Below are 24,517 nucleotides of genomic sequence, written 5' to 3'. Positions count from 1 at the left end.
GTTCTTGGTGGCAGTTGTGATGGCATACGATGATGCTGACACAAAAACAACGTCTGTACGTTCTTGATCCGACAGCAGCTCTTCAGCCTTGCACAAACGTGCCCCATTATTTCTGGGCAACCTGTCATATTTAACTTGATTGACTTTTCAAAGACGTTTGGTTGTGGCTCAATTGACGTAACCATTGATTGACTGCAGGTGCTTGCACAATTTGAGCGCAATAGAGTTGTTTAAAGTATCATTATTTTGCTTTGGTTAAGTCAGCATACTCTTTTGTCGAAAATATTTGCTGTGACGTTAGTACAGCACACTTCCTTTTCAATATGGATTAATTGTTCCAAACTTGACAATATTGCTAATGTTGACACTTTTTCAACCATTGAAATTAAGATATCATCTTTAGTTGTGTTTGAATGGGGAATAATGCCGATCCATGTTTTATATGTTAAGCTTTGTGAGCAATTGCGAAAAAATTTCACGTATTATCTTTAAATTCTTGCATGCTCCTATTTAATTGTATTGACTTGTTTTATATTTAAAATGTTATCTTTGAAATATGTTTTAATGGTTTAGTGTTAATACCATACGAGAAGACATGAACAGTTTTCTATTGAATGATGTTTAAATAGGAAGGCAGTTTAGTTATCGCGTTCGTGTTTCCTCAATTCTTGTCAGAATGTGCTCAGAAATTCGCTTCCAAATGTTTACAACATGCCACATGGTGTAGAGTTTCACACTCCTGTAGCCACAATAGACTCTTTGTCTCCTGGAAACAACCTCAAACCATGATCATCGCCTCCTGCATATGTTTTATTTTTTCAATTAGGATATTTAAAACTCTCGTTTCACCCCAGACCTTCTTCCCCTTCCTCACCCTGACACCATGGGTAATGAGCACAATACAGGAACTGTCTATGATTGCGTGCCGCTGTAACAAAGCGCGATTTCATAGCCTGCGCCCAGCCTTTCATGGGGCACGGCAGGTGGCAAGTGACAGCGCTCTCGTTTGATGGGTTCCCAGTTGGATGCCTGCAGGAGATTTGCCAGGATGCTGTTTCCTTTAAGGGCAATCCCCATAGTTGGCACGCTTGAATTAAAATTGACAGCCTCCATTCCTCAAAAAAGTTGTTCACGTTTAATTTTGTTTTGCATTTTTGTTCTCATGAGTTTTTTTCTCTCTTTTATTTTTTATATATATAATATAAAGGCAGACACTTTTTAGACCTTAAAAAACTGAAAGGTTCCAGAAAATCTGTCATTTATAGTAAAATGCATTGAGTCCTGTTCTTGCAAATTAGGCAACAAAGCTTGGGTTATTTCACCATTACTAAGTCTGTAAACATATGTGTGTACATGGTCTTAGTAAGCTATCTGGTGCATTTAATGATTGAACAGAACGTCTAAAGTGAACTCAAATGTTGTACATTGCACTTATTGCACTTATAGATTATTTTTAAAAGGTTTTCCAAAGGTTTGTCGTGCATGTACGTGTGTGTGAGTACCTAGTGCAAAGTATAAACATCCCCACAGGGAGACAAAGGCAGCCAGGTGTGGTGCTGGCCACCCAGCTCCTCGTGTGCCGTGCTGGCTTTCACAGGTGCTCGCTAACAGCACTTGCCCAAACAGTCTGATAAAGACTTTATGGAGGATCTTTGTCTTTTGAGGGAGTGTGTGCAGGGTGGATGAAAATCAGTGGTTAAACAATAATGAATACACTGTTCCACATTTGTGATGACCGAGTAACTATGGTTCAATTCCTGACTAGGGATAACATATCATAGCAATCACAACTTACCCTATAATTAATTGGTAGCTCATGTTGTGTGTAACCATCATTAAGACAAATATGGTCTAGGTATTCACTACACCACTCTTGTTTGTGGCATACTGGCCAAACTCGTGCTTGATAGCAGCGCTTGTACCAACATTCCATGTTACTAACTGTGGGATATTTGCCTTTGTTCTGTTTATTTGTGGTTGTGAATGCATTCGGATACATGTGTTTTTCTTAACAGGAGTGCAGTTCTTCACTTACTCTACTAGGAACTCGGTGACCTGGGATTGATTACTGGCCACACACATCACGATAAAATTTTATCTAAACCTCGATAAACTCATCCTTAAATGAATATTGTGCACTGTGCCAGTCTTAAAAGGCGCTCGCTAGCAGTACTTATCCCTACACGATATAGGACGATGTCATCTCTTTCCTACTCTACAACCACGCCAGGGCCAAGCTAGCTCAGGAGGTGCCAGGTTTTTCTACGACACAAACCGAACCATCCCACTCGTATCACACAAAATTAATGCTTTGAGGCGTATGTAGGTGAGGTGGTGATGCTGTGTCCTCACAGTGTACTTATTTAGGTCACATATCATTAGTCATTTGCCCTGGCCTTACTTGGCCCCAAGATAGATTCAGACGTCTTGTGAGGCCAGCGTGTCACGGTTGGTTTTTGGCTAGGCACGGCAAATAGCCAGTGGAAAACCACCCTTACCGTGAAGTTAACACACTGGCTCGGTTTGGATGTGTCAGAGGAAAAGGGGTATATATCTTCATATTGGCTGTGTGTGTGTGGTGAGCAGAACGGACGCCTGAGCAAGGAGCTGGACTTTGTCAGCCACAACGTGCGCTCCAAGCTTGATGAGCTCAAGAGGCAGGAGGTGGCTCGTCTGCGCATGCTCATCAAGGCCAAGATGGATGCGGCACAAGGCAAAGGTGTGCTTTATTGTCATTATTGTTGATCCGACCATGTCCATCCAGTGAGCCGCATTGGCTTCCGGTTGAGGAACGAATACATTTTAAGGTCGCACTGGGCACACACAAAATGCTTTCCACAAATGAACTACAATACCTTGCTGATTTCGTCAAGGAGCATAAACCATCACGCAACTGCAATCATCCTTTTAGTTTTTTTTGGTAAAGTCACGTAGGTAAAAATAAATAAATTAAATGGAAACAACTAAATTAAATCACGACGTTTCGGAAGCAACACAAGCTTCCGTCTTCAGGTGGAACAGCCACAGCAAAATTGCTGTAGTGAAATGTCGTGATTTAATTGAGTTGTTTTAATTTAGTTTATTTTTTACCTACGTGACTTTACCGAAAAAAACAAAAAGTATGGATCCTTGCAGTCATGAAAACTTCAAATCTAGAATTACAATCATCCTCACAGCGGCTTGTGACTAGCCATCGAACAAAGATGGTCACTGTATCGCGCACTTTCAGATGTGCTTCTGCGGTCATCTGGAATATTCTTCCTTCCGATATTAGAAAACCATTGGAGCTATGCACTTTTAAATCTAGATTGAAAACTAATTTCTTGAGAACTACTTTTTGTGTTTAGTTTATTGTCCTTCCCCCGCACATCCGATTAGCACAGTTGGCTCCGTACGGTGCGAAAGATGTTCAACATACAGGGATTGTTCATGATAACGTTAGTTTCATATTGCACCTTGTAATGAGGGTATAGGTTTAGCATAGTAGCATTAGCCTTGCATTACAGGAGACAATGCCATCAAATCAGAATGAATACTTGCCCTCCTGGTCCGCTATGCAAAATGAAGCATGTTTGAATTCCGAGCAAGGTTAGTGTCACTGTTTGTGGAAGGGCTTCCACTCCAGGGAGCTCAAGGGGGGCCCTTTGGCCTACTCTTCCCCGATGGCCTGGTGTCTTGGAAGATGTGGAAGTAGCCATGTTTTACCCCCACCCCATGCAACCTGCTCATCGCCTAACTGTCCAACTAGTTCTCATAAACATTCCCTTTTGTGGTGTACACAAATTGAAAAGCAAGTGTGTGAGTCTTAGCTACATTGACAACCACACTACCATTGCCTCTACATGTAGCTCGCATGCCACAATGTAAATTAGATGCTTCATAGAAAATCAAGCACTTTATTCTCATGGCAAAAGGTTGAGCACTCACTTGGAATAGGAATTCACAAACGGTAGTGTGCTCTCGTTAACACAGTGTTGCCTTGGAATGCATGATGTGAGATTGTTCAGTGCGTCAGTGCATCACACATTTCTGCGATGTATAGATATCGGGTGAGTGAATGCCTACACTGTCGGACAGCAGTATAGGATGGCCATCCAGTGGCTATTAAGTCAGACTAGTTATCTCAAGTCTCTAAAAATTCAAGTTGTGCTGACCGAGAATTTATCAGAAGAACAAGAGGCAATGTCTACGATCCGCACCCATGACTCATCCCCTTGCATGTAATTGATGCATAACTTACATCATGTGTTTATTTCATCAAGCCCGTCAAATTCAGGTTTTGGTATGAGTACAATAAAGCCTTGTTATCTCAATCAACAAGGTCGTCGAGACGGGCTGTTCGGTCACTTGTTTTGCTTATTTATAAAAAGGCACTTTTCTACGAAGCAAAGGGTGGGTGTGATCTCTGGAGGTTACTGATATTCTAAATTAAGTTATTTTGGAAATGTAATGCAATGAGTATTCTTCATCCTTAGCCGCTGTTGTCATTGGCCGCACATTTGTTAGGGATATCCATCACAGCCTGTTCCCGGCCACAGTGACTTGTTTGCCTTGGGGGAGGTGTTGGTCCTTGCTTGCTTTGCCTTTAAGCAATGGTGCATGTGTGGCTTTTGAAGCCAGGTCATGCATGTCATGAATGCCATGCGGTAATATCATAAAAGGGTTGTACTTCGAATAATTTGAGAGTTATATTTCTTATGATTTATTTTCCGAAAAATAAGCAAGGACCTGCTTTTAGCAGACAACGACTTATCATGCAATATTGCAATTCCTCATCTAATATAAAAAGACAATTTCAAGGTATTTTCCCCCCCAACATTTTGTATTTGCAACAGAGGAATGGAAAAGAAAGGATGTGTTTCTTGCACAGACATAATTGTATGTTTTCACGAACCACTGCAGTTGATTCAGCACATTTATTTTTATAGAATTCCCATGTACACATATAGTTAATTTGATTTGATTTTAGGCTTAGATTTTTCCAGACTAGATGGGCACATATACATTAATCATATGCCTTGGCCGTTTTTTATGAACAGTAGATAACCAAGTGTCATCCAGGCTCAGCCCTGCTTCGTATCTGAAATCTATTGCATTCTGGGTGATTTGGTCATAGTCTTCAAAATAAATGTTGTCAGCTGCTGTGGGCCTGCATTGTCCGCAGTGGGAATTGCAGCACAATGCATTGTTGTACTGTACTTTGCGCAACATATGCATCCCCTGTCTTCAACTCACAGTGACCAGAATGGTCATGTATGGTAAAATACCCCATGACTCTCATGTCGTGGGGAGGCCATCATCCAGCAGAGGATTTATGAATGGGATGGACATATAAATGCCTGTACATAGTGCCAATAATGTAAACTAGTGATGTATTAGGTAAATATATAAAGGTAATAGTTCACTTTGAGCTAAATCTCATGGGAATCTCATGGGAGATTTCGCTTGCATTCTCAGCTGAGAGTGGTAGAGATACCCACACTTTAAACCAACCAAACGTTAGCTGCCTCTCAAATTACTACAATATGCATAATTCAGTTTAACCCAAAAACGTTGATTATGAATGCATAATTCACACGTGGGGAAATACAATAGGCAGTGAGTTATGGTGTTAAACTTAATCCAGATCACATTCACAGGCCAATCCTGACCATTTCTGTTTATAAACGTTGTACTACATTGATGTTACATTTTAATTGTGATTTTTGAAGTGGTATGTTTGCCATATGTTAAAGCCTGGCTCTCTCATTTTATCTTCACTCTCCAAATACCACGTCTGAATATTCAGCCAAAGTAGCTGTGTAGAGTTTGAGCTCTTTCAGACATTGTGCATTATTGAGTAAACATCATATAATCCCAGGTGATGCTTATGTGAACATTGGCTGAAGCATCGAGAGAGAATTTCATTAATTCAAATGCGGCTCTTTTGGTCCAGCAGTCACATGGGGTATTGGAAAAATCCATACAAAGAAAGTCACCACCTACAAAAATTCTGACGTGGCAACAAATAATACCCTTTTGGCTTCAAAAGTTAATTATATTTGGCTATTTTATGCAAGCACAAACATTTGATTGGTATAACTGCTCTGATGAAATTTTGTCGTAGAAATTTTTATTTGGGGAAACACAAGTTTATTTTTCTGGTTCATTTACACGTTTACTCCTAAATTGAAGTAATGTTTTTTTTTTTATCGAAGGTAAATATTTTTCAGGTATTATGTTGCGAGTTAATCCTGCTTCTCTGAAATTTATAAATTGGTTTTTGAAATGCATATCCGCTTAAGTTTACTCAAGTGTGTGATGAAAAGCGTGTAATTTAAATCTTGAAATTGGCACTTGATCTCATTTGGTGAAAGTTGTTTACCAAAAGTGGATGCTAACATTTTTATACAAGGAAGGTAGGGAGGAATGTTTTTAATATAATACTAAAATGGGGTTATATATTTAGCCATGAGCAGCTGTCAACGTCTGGCCTTCTTCGTGCCCTTTTTACAAAGCATAAATGAATTCAAGAAAAATAATAGAACCTTTGTAGATGCGGTTAATATTTATGCATGTTTCTTAAGGCCCCGTTCTAGAAACCTAATAAAGTAATCTCTATTCAGGACTCAGTCACTCAATTTTCCCTAAAATTAGACACAAATATTGCAAAACTTTTATTCTGTGCATGAGACTCATGAATTAAAACTGTCGGGAAAAACATGCACTTTATATTCGGATCATTGTGGCTGCATAATTGGTGAGTATATGCTCTGACCATCCACTCCAGCAGACTTTCTAAATGGTGAACCTACTCGCCTTCATTTTTACATGACTGTGTTCATGTTTAAGTGAACAGTATCAGATATATAAAGTGCATTACTATTAAATTGTTATTCAGGGTACGGTGGCGAGATGTTAACTCCCTGCCTGGTATGCAGGAAGGAGGTTGTGTGTTCGATCCTGACCCTGACGCCTGTATATTTGGAGTGTGCGTGTTCTCCCCGTGGGTGCGTGGAGTTTTCTCCCGGTCTTCCGCTTTTTCCCCTCCACATTTAGAAACATGTGTTTAGAGTATTTAGCTGCTATAAATTTCCACGTGATAAGCCACTTTGTTGAGCTATCATTTGTGACCAGGTCGCTTCTGAAAAAAGCTATATCGTGAGTGGGCCTTTCCTGGTAAAATATTTTTTTTGTAAATGAAATGTTGGGGAGACTTGTTCATTCACAAACTTTGTCTCGCCAATAAGCTGGATTGATTGATTTCTTGAGGTGGGGTAAAGTGTACCGGTAAACCATGCTCTCTCAATCCCTCTGGAATGGACAGCGGGGAGTCAAATGCCCCTTGAAAAGTGGCAGGCGTTCTGCTGCAGTGGCAAGAGATTGTGGAGCTGACCTTACCCCTTTGATGCCATTGCTCTGACATTAACCCACCGCTGTGTTTCCTCCGCAACATAGACCTGCGTATGGATCACCAGTCTTTGCTGAAGCAGTTTGAGCATCTGGACCACAACAACCCACACAGCTTCGAGCCTCAGGACCTGGAAAAGCTCATCAAGACCGTATGCCCCACACCACTGCATGATATTTACTACTTCGTAGCACACATTCACAGTGGCATTCAACCTTTAACATGCCAACAGTCTGCAGCCAAGTCTAGATGTGTACTGGATTCTAGGCATGTAATGAATCTCTGCGCTGCTCAGGGATTCATTGGAATGTCACGATTTAGAATCGCTTTTGGATTCAAGAATTAATACTTTTTTATCACGGTTCAATCTTATAAAAAAAATTACAAAAATGTTATTTGCTCATCTTGGTTTTCCCCATTAGCATACATTTAGAGGTAGAATATGATTTATGAATATCTTAAAGAATAAATTCTCACACACGCAAATCAATGCACATATTGTGCATATAAGAATCGATGTTAAATAATGAATAAAATCATTGTTACATGCTAACTGGATACCAGTGCTGTCACATGAAATGGGCTCATAGCTCTTTATTCAGCGAGTGGCATTGCATGTGTCGATGAGATCTGTACTGGACTCTACTGACTGTGTCACACAGCCCTAGTTTAAACTTACAAAGGGAGATTAATGATTCCTGGCTTGCAGGCCATGTCTGAGCAATGAATGCAACTCTCTATCATACTTTAACTGCACATTGTGTATGCATTAAATTGTACTTCATTGCCAATTAGAGAAATGATGATTCTTCCATTATTACTTAGCTTTATTTTTCCAGAGAATGAGGCGTCTTGTAACAAGCCGGTGTAAGTTGGTCTGGAAAAAAATAACACACTTTAAAAATGAAAGGTCACAAAAGCAAATACAAAAAAAGAACACACTTAAAAAAATGAAAGGTCACAAAAGCAAATACCAAAAATTGGCTGCACATTGCACACCATGATTTCTCTACTTTAATGTAAGAATTTGGGTAGTGATTCATCATTCTGTCAGAGTCATGGCGGCTTATTTGGAAACTCAGAGGGCAGGGAGATGTGCATGGGTACAAGAGTGGTCACGTCTATTTGGCAGCGTAACGTTAAGGAAAGCCTAGAAAGCCATCAATACATCGAGCATTCTGTCCGGCTGAGGTTGGTGGACATCTAAGGTGGTACCTACTGAGGCTTTGAGGCCCCCTCAGACCTCTACGAATAGACATACAATCAGATAGTCCCATGCCATGTTGCTTTCCAATGATCCAGCAGATTGCATGTTCCTTTTACAATGCTATAATTTATGGAGTTATTTTTAAGAACTCTCAGTCACTGAAAGATTCCCATGATTTTTTTAAACATAAATATAGCTTTAATATGGGGAAGTGCAATAATGCATCTGTACATAAACCTCTAAGAAATAGTTCTTAATAGTGTATTTGTCTGCTTGTCACTGGTGTTTGGCCAATGTTCATTTAGTCGGTTTGAAGTGGTTGAGAATGTTTTTTTTAATGCTTGAGCAGAAGTTATGCTTTGCTGGATCCTTTAAAATTGGGATAAATTTCCATTTCTTCGTGTGCGGAAAGAATTAGCTTTTCTCCGCCAATCTGGCTTCATTTACTCGGTTCATTGCAACATGACCCATTTCAGTTGTTTGTTATGGTTGACGCCTTATTTCACGCCGCAGAGTTATTTAGTTTAAGTTCACAAAGACCGATGTTCTTTTGATGTACTTGAGCGATGTTTGTTTGTGAAGTGTACGTTTACTTTGATGATCTGGAATTATTTTCGATGGTGAATTATTTTGTTTTTAGCGTAAAATGCCTTAATATTTACAGTAATTTTAAGGAAAAATTACGCTATTAATTGAGACTTTCAAAATCCTCTCATTTATGGCCTTTTAAATACCTTTTCTAAATTTCTCCTGAAAGTTTTTTAAATTAGGTTTTTAAGTCTTACGTCTTCAAACACAAGATACTTATCAAATACGTTGCAGCTCTGTGGAAAACCATATTATTTTATTATTTCTCCAAACAGTACATCTCCACAAAGGAGCTGTGTGTACCTCCCTCGTGGAGATGTATTGTTTGTTTCAGCATTTTCGTTAAGCTAAGCATGAGTATCTGTCCAATGAGTTATTTAAAGGAACATCAGGCCATAACCTACCCACACACACAATTTATTGAATGTTGTATATCCACACAGCACCAGACAGAACATCTCCTTCTGAAGGATAGCATGTGCTGTGGGTTTAACAATGATGTACCCATAGTACTTTTTCATTAAGGCAACACATATGTGTATTAAATGGGGTAAGGACTGGAAAACTTTGGTTTTTAAGGCTTACTGTGAGAACTTCATGCTATCCGACACTCCTAATTGTACTACCTTGATGGAACTAAGTAAATAAGGATGACATCTGTCAACAGCTGCCTGGGTTTACCCATGAAGAGTTATGAATGGTTGTCTTTGGTAATGCAGGCTACACATGAGTGCTATTGTGCAGCTGTTGTAGCTTGTTAAAGCCTTTGATGACATCGAACGATGGTGCATATATCTCCCAGAATCCCTCGTATTGTGTTCACAGGAACTAAAATATAAATGAACAGAATGTAACTTCTAATCACAAAGCTACTGCACCGTGATCAAATTATTATGATGATCTACAAAATTGTTACAGTATCTTCAATGACACCCATAAGTATGCATTCTTATGTCCCTTTACAATGTGCCACAAGTTTTAAGACATTGTTTGTTTAGGGTCTCAGGGAAGGAATGGTCTATAAATGCAGGAAACGTGTGTGTATTTAAATATTGACTCCTGAGTCAACCTGCCATTTCCCTAACTCTTTGACTTTGCTGTGTCCATCAGCAACTTTAAAGTTCACGTTCTTAATATCTTTCCAGTCACACCCAGCGACTATTCTAGCCTGTGGCAGTTTTATGTCTCCGTCTGTTTCCCCTCTTTGGCTTAAGCAGGGCCCACAGAGCCCTGGCATTGTCCAAAACTCTGAGGAAAATGTAGGTTTTTTTCCTCATTTGTCTGGTGATTGACGTCACTTAAGCAGGCTTGTGTATGTTTAAAGAAATTGATCCAAAAATAAGCCTCTTCACAGGTGCAGCTGCTATTCAACACAATGGAGCTCTAGTAATCATTGAAATAATATAATTTATAGCCTGGCGCGACTGCGATGTTCTTTTTGCATGGGAGAAGTGAGGTAAACACATACGCACAATGGATGGCGGCCGTTAAAAATATGGCTGTCGTGCATTTTCAGTGACAGCTTCAAGCGATGGAAAATCTTACCAAAGTGGTGCTCATAGATGGATGGGTGGCTTTTGGGTCGGATCACTTTGAGCCGGTACTGCTGAGGCCCTGGGTGGATACCCAACGCTCATGTTTAAATTTGTACCAACTCTTGATTAAACGAGTTGTCAAGTGTAGTGATTTGATGCTTTCAGCCTGGCCATAAATATCCGTACAAAAAAATATATCAAATTGCATACGGCTTTTGACATACTTTGGATAAATTTCAGTTCTGCGAATGAAAAAAATATATCAGTTTGAATGTCACGCGATGGGAATTTCTCCATATCAGGTGGCGTGGCAAAGTGTATCCCTAACGTGGGGATTAAAAATGTCAGTTTTAGGCATCTCAAAATACCTTCTGTCAGTTCTGCTTCTACGGGTCATTCTCTGATGCACTGGATGATGCGATAGCTCTGAATAGATAATTTAGCTCATTAAAATAATGAATAAAAAACGGTGTTGATGAAAGCATTGTCTTAGTAAACAAATAAATGTACATGTAATTCATACCTGCTCCCCAACGAACGACCCCTGACCCCTGCCAGGCAACGAAGGATTTGGAAAACTACGACGCGGCACGGCACGAGGAGTTCAAGCGCTACGAGATGCTCAAGGAGCATGAGCGCCGCGAGTTTCTGAAGACGCTGGATGAGGAGCGGCGGCAGGAGGAGGAGAAGCGCTTCCTTGACATGAAGCAGAAGCACAAGGACCACCCCAAGGTCAACCACCCGGTACGGCCTCCTCTGTGCACCAATGTAAACAAAAACAAATACCTCTCTCTCCACATCCATCCATCTGTCTCTCCATTCATTTATTGTTCTATCCTTTCACCTATCCATCTTTTCAGCTGTTCATCCATGTGTCTGTGAAAAAAGAGCTTTGCAGCTCATCGTATTCTTCCAATATAAATAAATATGATTCTTATTCTGGCATGTCCGTCCTTCTAACCTTCCATCCATTGAGACACGTTTACGTCCATTTACCTGTCTTCGACCATTTTCTATTTATTTTCCAAGCCATCCTGTTCATCTATCCATCCAGTAATCCAATAACACATCCATCATTTCAGTATGAATATACATTGTGACCCAGATTGTGAGGAATTACGTCTTTGGTTATTGAATGGAGTTTTTTTTTCTATAGTCATCTTGTAATTTTAGCTTTTAGAGCTTCTGACATTGGTACATTCCATATTGACAAAATTGTTACGTCATGAAGTATCAACAGCTCGGTCTAATCTATACATCTGTGAATCATACAAGCCCCTTATTCATCAATCAACTAGTCTGTCCTTCAATACAAATAATGAAAGACGTTTTGTTGGGCCGTATGGATCGTGAACAACAACTCTGCACAAAACATTAATTCATTTGTTTCCTACAGAACATATGATACTTAGAATGGGCTATATATATATATCACAGAACAATGCTAGCATCACACCACTTGTTACCACTAAGGCTTTACAAAGATCAAAGTAGATTACAAATGGAAGTTGCTGAACTATATTATTTATGAGACATTGGATACATCACACCAAAGTATTCGCATGAAGTTGCTCAGTTCATGGGGTTTCAGTAGGATTACCCATGTTACTGTTGGGTTTTTAAATCCTTTATATTAAGTTTGCTTGCTTGCTTAGGACCGTGCAAATCTTTCGGTCGTTTTTTAACCCACTTCCCGTGATCCAATCGAGCTGACATTTTCCACACATACTCGTTGTGCGTGACAATTAATGTTCGTGAAAATTTTTTTCCAAAATTTTACACTTTTTAGGACAAAAATATTATATTTAATTACCAATTGCTTAATGGTGCAATGCAATCATCTGACCCATTGGTGGCAGCCATCTCAAGCCAGAGGACGAGAGGACTCTAGCCGCCACGCATATAAAGGATTTATAGTGAAAAACTTTGTTTTTATGGGTTATACTTATTTTAAACCTCCATTGAGGGTGTCACTGAGTTCAGACATGCCACCACACATTGCGCTCACTTCCACAATCGGCTTATTGTCACTAATCATGGGGTCCAGCATTCTTTGTTTTGCTTTAGCATCTGGCATGGCTCAACTCTTAATTATTAAAGTGAAACTTTCTGTCATTACTAACCTGCTGTGCCTTAGTAATCATCACATCGTGTGTGTCATGAAGTGTCTCACTCGAAGATTAAAGATCTTGGCTCCACATTCCTTTTACGAATACGAATTTTTGTAATTCCCTGTCCCTTGATATCAAATCATTTTCTAATTCAGTTTTTTTGAAAAGACATTCAAACATGTTTATTGAAAGCAAAGCACATAGGCTCTATCAAAATAGACACTTGAATGATTGCAGGTGAATCCGTGTGCTTTTTCTTTGCGAGTCATTTGCCAATATGATGTGGACCCTGCTGTAACTTGGAGAGACAGAATGGAAATGTTTTGCACAGTATCTACAACTAGATGCTTTGCAATGTAATTGCTATATATGTGTGATTAGTTAATAAGTATAAACATGAAAAACACATTTTCATCACTGACATCAATTATTCGCAGTGTTTTACATTAGCAATGGGATGGTGCACATTTCATGTTGAATTTAGTCTCTACTTTATCACTGTTATCCTTTATTAAGCTTATCTGCGATGTACTCTGTCTCATGTTTAGAATCGCCTCGTTAAACACGAAACGGTAAATTATAAAATAACATTTTACATTGGTGTCAGCCTGCAAAAATGTCAAAGCATGCCACATCCACTTAGTTTGACAAGCGCATATGGAGGGATGTCATGTGGAGACAGACAATGTCCACTTGTATATGATAAAACTATGAACTATATTTTTTATTTTACCAAATAAGTCCCACTGAGCTATGAAGCTCTTTTTCAGAAGCGACCTGGCCATAAATGATAGCTGAACGAAGTCGTTTGTCACGTGGAAATTTGAAGCAGCCAAATGTTCTAAACGCATGATTCTAAATGTGGAGGGAAAAACTCGAGGACCCGTAAAAAAAATCCATGCAACCATAGGGAGAACATGCAAACACCAAATATACAGACGTCAGGATTGGGAATCGAAGCCACGAACACACAACCTCCTCTATACCACGCGAAAGAGTTCAGATCCATGTCGCACAAACAGCACTCGGAGTGTGGAAGAGGCTGAATGTTGATCAACCAGCCACTCTGGTATCATTATTATAAAGAGAACAAAACACAGTGGTTCTCATTCAGTGTGCAAATTGTCACGCAACGGAGCACTCAACCATCGTAACCCCGGGGATATTTTAAAGCTAGGTAATTGCCTAGAAAATATCCAGTATTATGTGTTGTTAACCAGATATTTTTAGCAAGTTCTCAGAAGATTGCATTGCTGTTGCTGGCCCGTACTCCATGTTAACCATTTTTTTCTCCCTTTCTGAAACGCACTTTTGTGTTCGCTTCCCTGATAATAGGAAAATGCTCGTGCCTTGAGGTCCTGCCTAATTGTTAGATTTTTTTTCCCCCCACTCAACTTACTGCAATAATGGAACCAAAATGTTGTACTTACAGGTGTGAATACATTCGATGTTAAAGTATTGCTTATGTTTTTTTACACCACGAATGTGTCAAGACTAAAATTGACCGCGCCGTGTGTTTTCTCTGTGTTACTATCATAACCAGTCGGCTACATGTACAAATTGGCCAATTTTCACATCAAAACACAAGTTGGATCACTGGACATATCTGGAGTTGAGTGTTCTGCTCCTACGTGCTGCACTTGATAGAAAATGCAACGTGAAGCAGTCGGAATAATTTATGGTTCCGGCACTTGCTGATTCACTCCAGTAACACGCTAACCAGTGGACAGGCGCCTCCTCATTGCTTTTCTATCGCTGCTACCATGATTATTTTTACTATGAACTTTGCTTGTTGATTTCTTACCAGACTGATTGTTGTGTTGCACCTCATTCATACTGTGCTCAATCGCCTCCACTGCAGGTCACGACACTTCTCTCTTTGCTTCTTTGCTCTCGCTGCTTGACTTTGGAATCCCTTGCCCATCATGTTTCCCAAGTTCGTACAACCTTGCTCAAAGAAATGTATTAACTCTCATCTATTAAAGCTTTAGACGTGCTGTTTGTTGTTGACTACTTGGCATTGTTGGCCTTTGGGGCCTCTGCTCCGCAACCGTGATTAAAAAATAACATGCGTTCTTCAGGCAGTGAGATTGCTTACACTGTGTAACAAAAATTGTTTTTTGTTCCTGGGTAATAAGTGCTATTTCCGAATTGCTTATGCCTCAAAAGTACAGAAAGTGCCTATTATTCCCCACAAACTTTGCTTTTGTGACCAGGATAGTGATACTTTGAAATTGACCTATTTTCATTGAGAAAACAGGTGAATTTGTGTCTTTTCGTTCACATAAAGTCAGAAAAAAAACAAAATATAAATCAGAATTAACATGTATTTCTACTAAAGTAATACAAAAATTACTAGAAACTATTTAGTTCGAAGTGTACATTCAAACATTGTTACCTTTTAGAGGATTAAATTTCAGTACCAACAATAGTGTATTCATATTAGCGAAGGCATATTAAGGTTGGTAGGGAGGATGAACAAATGCTATTAGTGGCTTCGTTAACTAAATTACATCGGATGCCATTTGTTACTTAAAATGCCATTCGTGGGTACGTGAGGGCAAGCGCGTGTCAGGTCTTCGTTGGGCTTGAGGGCTCTTTCCAGGAGGATGGCAGGAGCCCTCCTGTCGCCAGCCCTCCCTTCTGTACGACACCTGCTTAAGTGCACATTCTGTCACGTCCCGGCTACTGTTTACAGAACAGCTCCAGCAAAAACCTGTGTGCTCTCACTTGAACTCATTACAAGAGCTGGCGACAAAAATATGAAATACTTGACCGTATTCCCAGTACATGTGTTGTCGGTGGTGACATTACGTACGTTTCGTACAGCATACGCATAGTGTGTACGTAATTTAAGTGGTCAAACACTCTCGGAATTTAATTCCTACATTAAGATGAGACTTAAAAACAATTAAAAAAATGTTAATATAGAATATACACCCTCGTGAAACAAAGGAATTTTGGCTAGCCATCGGACAAAGCAAAATTGCTGTAGTGAAATGTCGTGATTTAATTTAGTTGTTTTCATTTTAATTTATTTAATTTTTTACCTACGTGACATTACCGAAAAAACCAAAAAGTATGGATCCTTGCAGTCACGAAAGCTTCAAATCTAGAACTACACTCATCCTCACAGCGGCTTGTGGCTAGCCATCGAACAAAGATGGTCCTGCATCGCACGCGCGTTCAAGTGCGCTTTTGCGGCCATCTGGAACGCTCTTCCTTCCGATGTTAAGAATCCACTGGAGCTATGCACTTTGAAATCTAGTTTTAAAACTCATTTTTATAGAACTCCATTATTCGTTTATTTTGTTGTCTACGTATGGTACTAAAGAAGTTCAACATACGTACATACAGAGGAGTAATATCCTCACGGGAAATATGCTATTGGCAAGCAGCTGCTAAGGTTTGTGTGCCCCTGTGTCTTTCCGTGCAAGTGTTCACCTGGTGTTCAAGGCTGAGTTTATGTATGTGTGAACCAATAGCGATGTGACTGATAGAATAGGTATATATGGAGGGACAAGTATGTGAGCATTTTGACTTAAAGCTTTCGTGACTGCAGGAATTCATATTCTTTGGGTCTTCCTGATGACGACCGCTTGTGTTGCGATCGAAAGGTCGTAGTTTTTTGTTATTTTGGGATTTTCTTTTAACCTATTTACGTGACTTTACCAAAAGACCCAAGGAATATGTGAGTATTGTCTGCTTACAGTATTTATTCAGGTCCAGGTACCACTTGCCACTGTTGACGTGCATAGAAAGGAATTGAATCTGGATCATTAGGATCACAGTGCAGTGTGCGATTGACTATGGCACTGCTACTCATTCTTTCTCTTCTCTCACACAGTCTCCCTCCACACAACCCACGCACACGAACATAATCATACATTCGCACATACGATTGATAAAACAAGTCATTAATACTGAGTACTCGGCTCAAATTCTATACCGACATGTTCTATGTACAGATACTGAGCAGTGGTAGTATATTTTCTGTACTTTAGTGCCCAATTTAAAACCTGCCACGGAGCTCTTTTATGCTTTCACGCCATGATAACACACACGGTGAGCTGTGCGTTCCTGTACACGTGGCGTGTAAATTGACACTGTACAATATTAAGCCAGCGATGAAATTACAGTTTCTGCTGCCAGTTTCCAGACACCGGTGGTGAAATGCACGCAGCGCCTGCCAGGCTGCCACAAAACACAATCTGTTTCTGTAATTTCTAATCAAAGGCTCGTAGGAAGTTCGGTCTGATTTTTGCAGCGTTTTTATTTGAGGTGTTGACGCAATGTTGCTTAAAATAACGTTCGGTTCAAACAAGTTTAGGGAAAGGAAGAGCTTGTTCGATTTGTGTTTTTGATAATCGCTTTTGATAATGTGCAGCTTGTTCCAATAGACATGGCCAAGCTTATATGCAAAATGTATTTTTTTAACTTTAAACAAATTACTGTGTTGCAAGTGACGTCATAGTCAAATGATACTCATAGCCTTGCTCAATTTATGAAAGCATATAAATAAATAAACTTAAAAAATGCTTACAAATGCCACTTCATCAAAAATCAACAACATTCAGGCAACCCTGTTGCTGGGCAGTCGTCTCCCTATGTTGGTTTGCCACGTCCATTTTGTCGGGGAGACTAGAATGTTATTCAAGAAAAGAATGTATAATATTACAATTTTCAAATACAAGTTAATCTGGCTCTAAGGTACACATAGGACCCACCGATATAAGCAATGGAAGTGAAGCATTTGTATTTTAGGCATGTCTGTTTTGCAGCGCCAACAATTTTTTTTACTAATACGCCTCAGTTCATATCATCACCCCACCCCAGATGTATCCCCACAATATTGCCATGCTAGAATAATTCTCGCTTCTGTACCTTGAGATGATGTCATCATTCCATCCCAATATGGTCGTACGCTCGTTTGACTGCCATGGCGTCACCAGTTGCAGCCATTGGCCATCATCACTTCTGGCTCAGCCACCACTTTCCTTAACAGTCAGTGTTGTGTCTAGAGATGAGTAGTGCTACAAACCACTTGATTTTTGAAAAAACAAGTTAGCTTGACTTGTATTTCCATTTGATAAGATGAGCTGACATACAGTTGAATAATGTATTATCTGTCCGATCAACTTCGACATGTGATCATCTGCACCATTAGGATCACATCGTAAACAATGTTTATTGTCCCCTTCAAAAGGTATGCATGGCACATCGTGTGATTATTATTCTCTGGCAACCATTTAATTGCAGCGATATAATCTGGAACCTATCAAATAGGAGTGCTTTACTTTAATGAGTATTGAGGCCAAAAGCCCCCAATGATTGTCGTTTAATGTAGCCTGAACAGTTAAATTGGCCATTAAAATATACACACCACACATACCGTTCAATGTGTCGAGATTACCATAACCATACATTGATAATAGGGATTTACGAACATAAAAAAGAACCAGAACACCCTTGGTATTTATTTCACTTGGAGCCAGTGTTTAAGACCAAGCCATTCACTCTGCCATTGGAAAGAAAATACTTTTTACTCTTTCATTTTAAAGATTACAGACCTATTTTATCCTGTACAGAATGCGGCCTGAATTGCTCTTAAGTAGCATGGTTTAAAATACCATAGGGGGACATTTATTACTGCATTCTTTCAACGGGCACAGAGTGGTTTGCACTCCACATTATACAGCTGGACTTGTAACACTGCCAGTGTGTTTAATTCTGGAAGGAGAGCTGTGCCTATGGTAACTGTCTACACAAATGGTCTTGATGCATGGCATTGTGGGTGGAACTCATTTTACATTTCAGGCCAAAGCTATCACCGCTGGATAAAAGATGGCTTGGACAGCCTTGGTCATTGACAGTGAGCCACTTTGCCCAGGCATGGCATGTCTATTTCCTTCATTTTCCAAATTAAACCTCATGGATGTTCAGGCCATACAACTTGTTTTTATGCCAATTTACAAATGGCCAACTAAAACACCTAGGACATTAATCATCATGACATCTCAAATAAATTGACTGTCATAAGTTAATTGTTTGCAATATTGCGACAGTTTTTCACCTGTTTCTAAAGAAAGAAGTTTAATTGCATTAACATTTTATGTCCGGATGGTACAAGGTCCATCATCATACAAATAAAGCAACACACAGTGCAATAAATCTGCCACGTGAAAAAACATTGTGCTGTTTATACTGTCATGAAATAAATAGCTGTGGTTGCAGCCTTCAACATGAGAATGCATTGGTAGATCATGCATGCTGGGTCAGGTTCCTATCTGCTGCTGAATGAAAGGGAACTCGCCTGTGAACATACCCTTACATCAGTACTGCAGCTTGACTTGTGAAAACCTTCCTTTCAACACCACCCCACCTTAAAGTTTTCGACATTGTGTGTTTTTTATTAGAAGTGCCAAAACTTAACTTTCACACCATCACATTGTACACAAGAATCTTAGAAAACGTTCATTGTATTTTTTGCACATGTCCATGACCTCATCCATTGTCCATCTGCATGTTCAATCACTGATCCACTGTCATCAATTTCTGTCTCGTCGTGGAACATTGGTGGTAGTTCAGTGGTGCGTGTGGAACATTACTCGTAGATCAATGTTGACCCAACTGTGTTGTCGGCCGTGTTTGTGCACAGGGGAGTAAAGACCAGCTTCAGGAGGTTTGGGAGGAAAGCGATGGGTTGGACCCGGAGCAGTTTGAGCCCAAGACGTTCTTTAAACTGCACGGTGAGTGTCAAGATATCACTCAAACCTGTCGCTGTGGGTAGTTACAACATACCTATACATATCGCACTGGAAGTGGAATTATTTTAACCGGTTGCATTTGTTTGATTCAACTAGTCTTACCTTGCCTTTGCACTGTGCTAAAGATGGGGGTGCTTTCTTTTTAACTTGGGCAACCATAATCAAAGGTGTATTGGACACAATTGGTATTACGGTAGTTTAAAACTCTAAACGAAAACAGTGAAATGTACCTTTTACGGCGTTGCGCATAACAACTTTTGCAAATAATGGAGGCATTTTTTTATTTTTTTATAGATGACTTATAGTGGCAGTTTTAAAATGTTATATGTTTATATACCTAGTTAAAAGTATAGATGTAGTTCAGTGAGTAATATGGTATAAAAAATAATGCCTTTTTGTTGTGTTTACAGTGAAATGATTTTTTTACGTGTTTAACATAACAATAGCTGTCACCCATGGTCTAAAATACTTCCATATGTCAACAATAACGTTAAGTGCCTGCACTTATAGAAAAAAAGAAGCAAAATAATTTTTCCCATTTTACTAAACACAATGGAATGTTTCAGCGGTCTTTCTAAAAATGTCTCTGCCATTAATTTAATTAAAAATATTATCACAAACAAATAGTCACACTTCAAGCACAGTGCATTTATATGTTGCTACTCCAGCAGTTTATTAATATATCCCCCAGTGAGCAGATTGTGTCTGTTGCTGAAAGTGCACAAATAATGGTTATCTCTGAGACACCTATCTGCCCACCCATGAGAGAGGGTCATTATCAGCTCAGATACAGGCATTACTGGGTGATAACAGCCCTTTGCCTAAAGCCACAAGACCATGACAGCAATCGGGGTTTCAACTTATGGCCCATGAGGCCAGCACGACTCTGAATTTTCAAACACCCTGTTGCAATACATCTGTGTGTTCAATGAGGCCCATCCAAGGAAATTATAACCGTCTGTCGCCATGCAGTTTATCATTATGGCTTACCTTAAGTGAATTCAGAGACCCTTTTGGTAGTATTTTAAAACTGATAGATAATGTTCATGTTTAAATTGTGGAACAATGTTTCAGAGCATTTGAACGAAGAAACGACTGGCTTCAAAATCTGCCACTTGAAATCTGGCACAAATGTACCACTTTCTTCACTTACAATTAATTGGTAATCCGTTGTGGTGACTGACCAGTCCACTAATTTATGATTGTTATTTGAATTATGTTGTGTGTCGATATAACATTCTTCATGCAACTCTCACCATGAAGAAATTCGTTGAATTTCGTGTTATAAACTGGAGCTGTCATTTAGCAATTCTGAGATCAGGCACGGGCAAGTTATAAACATTGTCCATTGTGCCATTCATAGGTAAACATAGCGCTAAACCCCAAACCATACATATCACTGCAGCATGCCAAATTGAATGCAGTAATGCAAGCAGACTTTCTAAATATTATGTTATTGAATGATCGTAACAAAGCACCAAATTCTTGTACTTGTTATATTTGACAATTTAAGCGGCAGCTTGTCACTCTCAAACGATCTTGCCTGTGTAATTTTAGTGCACTAATTGCGCATGATTCTTGTTCAAAGGTACCCTTTCCACCGGCCAAATAGAAATTATTGCACGTGCAGGTTGTGAAATCAGTGCTGGGCCCTAATGTTAAATACCAGGAGTGTGTCCTGTGGACACCTTTTTCATATAAATCACCGGGACGCAGGCCGGTGGAAAGTTACTTTGAGCACTGAGTTTCTGTGTGACCTGCGATCTTAAAATGTCCACTGCTGCGGCCTCCTTCCAAAGTGATCGAATAGGAGTAATACCAGATGTCGTTTTCCTAATGGCTATGTTGGGTCTAAGCCAGATAAAACCCTACAATTTACCGGCAAATAGTTTGGCTTAGATGTTTCTGTATTGCAGGTGGCTGTCAGGTTTTTAAGGCTGTTGTGAGAATAAAAGAATGCCCGCTTAAATCTGTCCCACATGTCCACAAACTCGTCGTCACGTTTCCGTTGAAGTTCAAAAGGGTTTCTTCAACTCCCCAAGTCACTGGGATGTAATTTAAGCCTCGACAAGAGGGCCCAAGAATTAACGAGTTGCCACACAATTGAAATTTACGCGCGCTTGTTTGTTGTCATGATCCTAGTGAAACTGCACGCAGCTGTGATATGGTAAGGATACGAGGCCATGCATAATTACAGTGGCTATTAAGGGGGCAAGTAAAGATGGGGGGGGGGGCAATTTTTTGTATGTAGACCCCGAGATAAGATTCCAGCCCATCACTGACTGCCATAATCTTATTGAGTGTGCCCACGTTTACCCTCAAGATGCTGTGCAGGCCCTGTCAGTTAAAGGTCAGCAGCTGCAAGGAAGGTTTGGTTTGATTAGTCGACAAAGTGTCATAGGCAACGCAATGGAAATTCCAAACAACTAACAATATAATCCGGTGAACGTTATGGGGGAGGTAAGCGAATGCACAGTAGGATCATAATTTTATCACAACATACACAGCAGGAGATTTCGCACATGAAGTGATGATAATATAAGAAGAAAGTGATATATTTCTGGATTTTGCCAACGAATATTTTTATTGATAGATTTTTGTAATCTTCAGTTTATTTACTGCTGTAATTAAATAATTTGAAGATGTTGCTTTTATTCTAGAAAGCCTTTTATCTCACTCTCAGCAGGTTATTTCAATTATGATGTGAAACGCTTTTGGGATGGTCCTGTTTAAAAATCACTATCATCACCATGAGATGTGGTCTACCACTGCTGTATGAAGCCCTCCGCATTCCATGCCATCGTCTTATGTTCCTGTGATGCCACAATTAATGTTACTAGCACAAGTTGATCGAATTACTCCATCGCCATGGTGATCACCCTCTTGGTTGTGATCTCTGCTTTGGCTGCTCATCACTCATCTTATCCATCACCTATCACATTGTATGTCCGTCACAAGCCCACTTTCTTTTCTTATAAATCAGCATCATGATCCTGATTTACATTTGTCCCCTGATTACTTTACTCACCTGCTGCTTTTTCAATGTTAAGTTCAGCATTCCAAAAGTACCCTTGCTTGATTTTGTCATAATTATGATTCCGATCCAACCTATAATTACCATCAGTGTTGTACTCTGTGTTTGAAGTTGCGTCCCTCCAACTGTTATTTAGCAACTTTCGATTACTCTAGTTTTATAAGAGAGCAATATAATAATACATTTTTGGATCAAGAATAAATTGTCATACAAACTAAGCAATTCCCTAACTGCATAAAGAGCAGTTAGGGAATTTGAAATTAGATACTGAACTAAGCTGCATTGTTACTTTAAATACCTTATGAGTATGTACTAATTGTATAATATCACATTGCATTAATGTTAAAGATTACTTTTTGCCAGATAGTAAGATGGAATGTTATCATCAGATATATGCACACCTAACATTTGCACGAACATTATATTATGTGGTGCGGCGGAAGACGATTCAGGTAAACGAAGGAAATTTTTAAATAATTATATCTATCCTGATCTGTATCTGGGAAGAATATTAAAATATGTGTTTCTCTCATTCCCACATCATATTTATTTCAGATTCAGAGATACTAGAAATCTGGCTGAAACAGCCCTCTTTAACACTTGTCTGTTTACACTTAAGATCAATGTTTCAGTCTTTTTTAAAAGAATGTATTGGTAGGAATACTTTCAACTGTTTCAACCGAGGTTTAATTATTTTGGTTTAGTCATGAAATGTAAAAAAAGGGTTCACTTTCTCTCTGGCCCTCTATATATGTTTATGCACATACACATTCATATAACCACACGTTCATGTCAACGTCTGAAGATTTGAAAAGCGAATGTGTTGTGCAAATACTAGAATCTTTTATGCAAACATTTTTCAATGGATTAATCTTAAGCAAGCCATCAACAAGTTGCCTTGCTGACAAGGTCTATTGGCCTTTAGACAAGATAAATGAATACCTTGTGATCCTAGCCCTAATAGCCAACATGCCACAAACAATCATTCAACTGTCAAAGAAAAAATGTCTAGCCCCATGGCATACCGACCTTTCCAAAGCAGTTAGAGCCACCTCTTGTCACTTTTATAAAAGAAAAAAAAACTTTAACCTGGATATTGAAATGTCAGCTTTCATGTAAAAAAAGGAAACTGACATATGTTTAATGAACTTAACAAATGTTAACCTTTAAGTCATGATTAATTTGATTGATTTGTATGAAACAAATTTGATTCTGTATGTGCAGAACTTATTCATATCAAGGCTGCGGAAAAAGGTTGTGTGTGCATCACGAGGAGTTGAAACACTGTGTGATTGACAGATGGAAGAACAAGTTGATGGACACATCCTTGATTGGAGGAACCCACTGCTGAAAATGAATGAGCTCTCTTTTTTGTTCAATGAGTGCTCTCCATGTTACCGTGCCTTTTAATAAAAGACACGCAGAACAGACATTTCAGTAACGTGTACAACAGCGTCAGCAGTGGTGGCCTACTCGTGCCCTTCTATCGAGGAATGCATTTCGGACAGCAGCCGCACTTGAATGTCAAATACGAGAGAGCATTGTGGGCACTTACAGTACCACGCATATTTGAAAATGAAGAGTCTAAATTGTGACTTTCATGCAATGCACATTGTGCCCGTTCACAACAAGCAGATTGGCACCTGTTTATATTAATCTGCAGACTTGTGAAATGTAGACAACACCCAAAGCACTTTGCAGAAAGTAGAAAATAACTGAAATGGATACGAGTTTAGGCATTTACCTGTGCATTTATAAAATAACAAAACAGATCACTCAATCTGCGTGCATCATTACATATGTATGAGACACAGCAAAACATTTTAGGGCAAATGGTTTACTAAATAAATGTGCACACTAACATTTGTGGTGTATTTACTTATTG

General features: G+C 39.3%; 1 protein-coding gene across 1 annotated transcript in view; it reads left to right on the top strand.

The window, feature by feature from the left end:
- LOC121851993 (nucleobindin-2-like) overlaps nt 1-19,580 on the top strand; it is a gene marked incomplete at its 3' end in the record, with an annotated part of 42,346 nt that extends 22,766 nt beyond the window's left edge. Inside the window, exons 7-10 of the mRNA XM_042346064.1 lie at nt 2,587-2,719; nt 7,438-7,541; nt 11,279-11,464; nt 19,490-19,580. Coding sequence (XP_042201998.1) covers nt 2,587-2,719; nt 7,438-7,541; nt 11,279-11,464; nt 19,490-19,580 — 514 coding nt within the window. The remainder of the gene's footprint in view (nt 1-2,586; nt 2,720-7,437; nt 7,542-11,278; nt 11,465-19,489) is intronic.
- Nucleotides 19,581-24,517: the final 4,937 nt, after the last annotated feature.

The sequence above is a fragment of the Callorhinchus milii genome, unplaced genomic scaffold, assembly GCF_018977255.1.
Source record: "Callorhinchus milii isolate IMCB2004 unplaced genomic scaffold, IMCB_Cmil_1.0 Scaffold291, whole genome shotgun sequence".
Lineage (NCBI taxonomy): Eukaryota > Metazoa > Chordata > Chondrichthyes > Chimaeriformes > Callorhinchidae > Callorhinchus > Callorhinchus milii.
The sequence above is the reverse complement of the archived record's forward strand: the minus strand, read 5'-3'. Positions and strand labels throughout refer to the sequence as shown.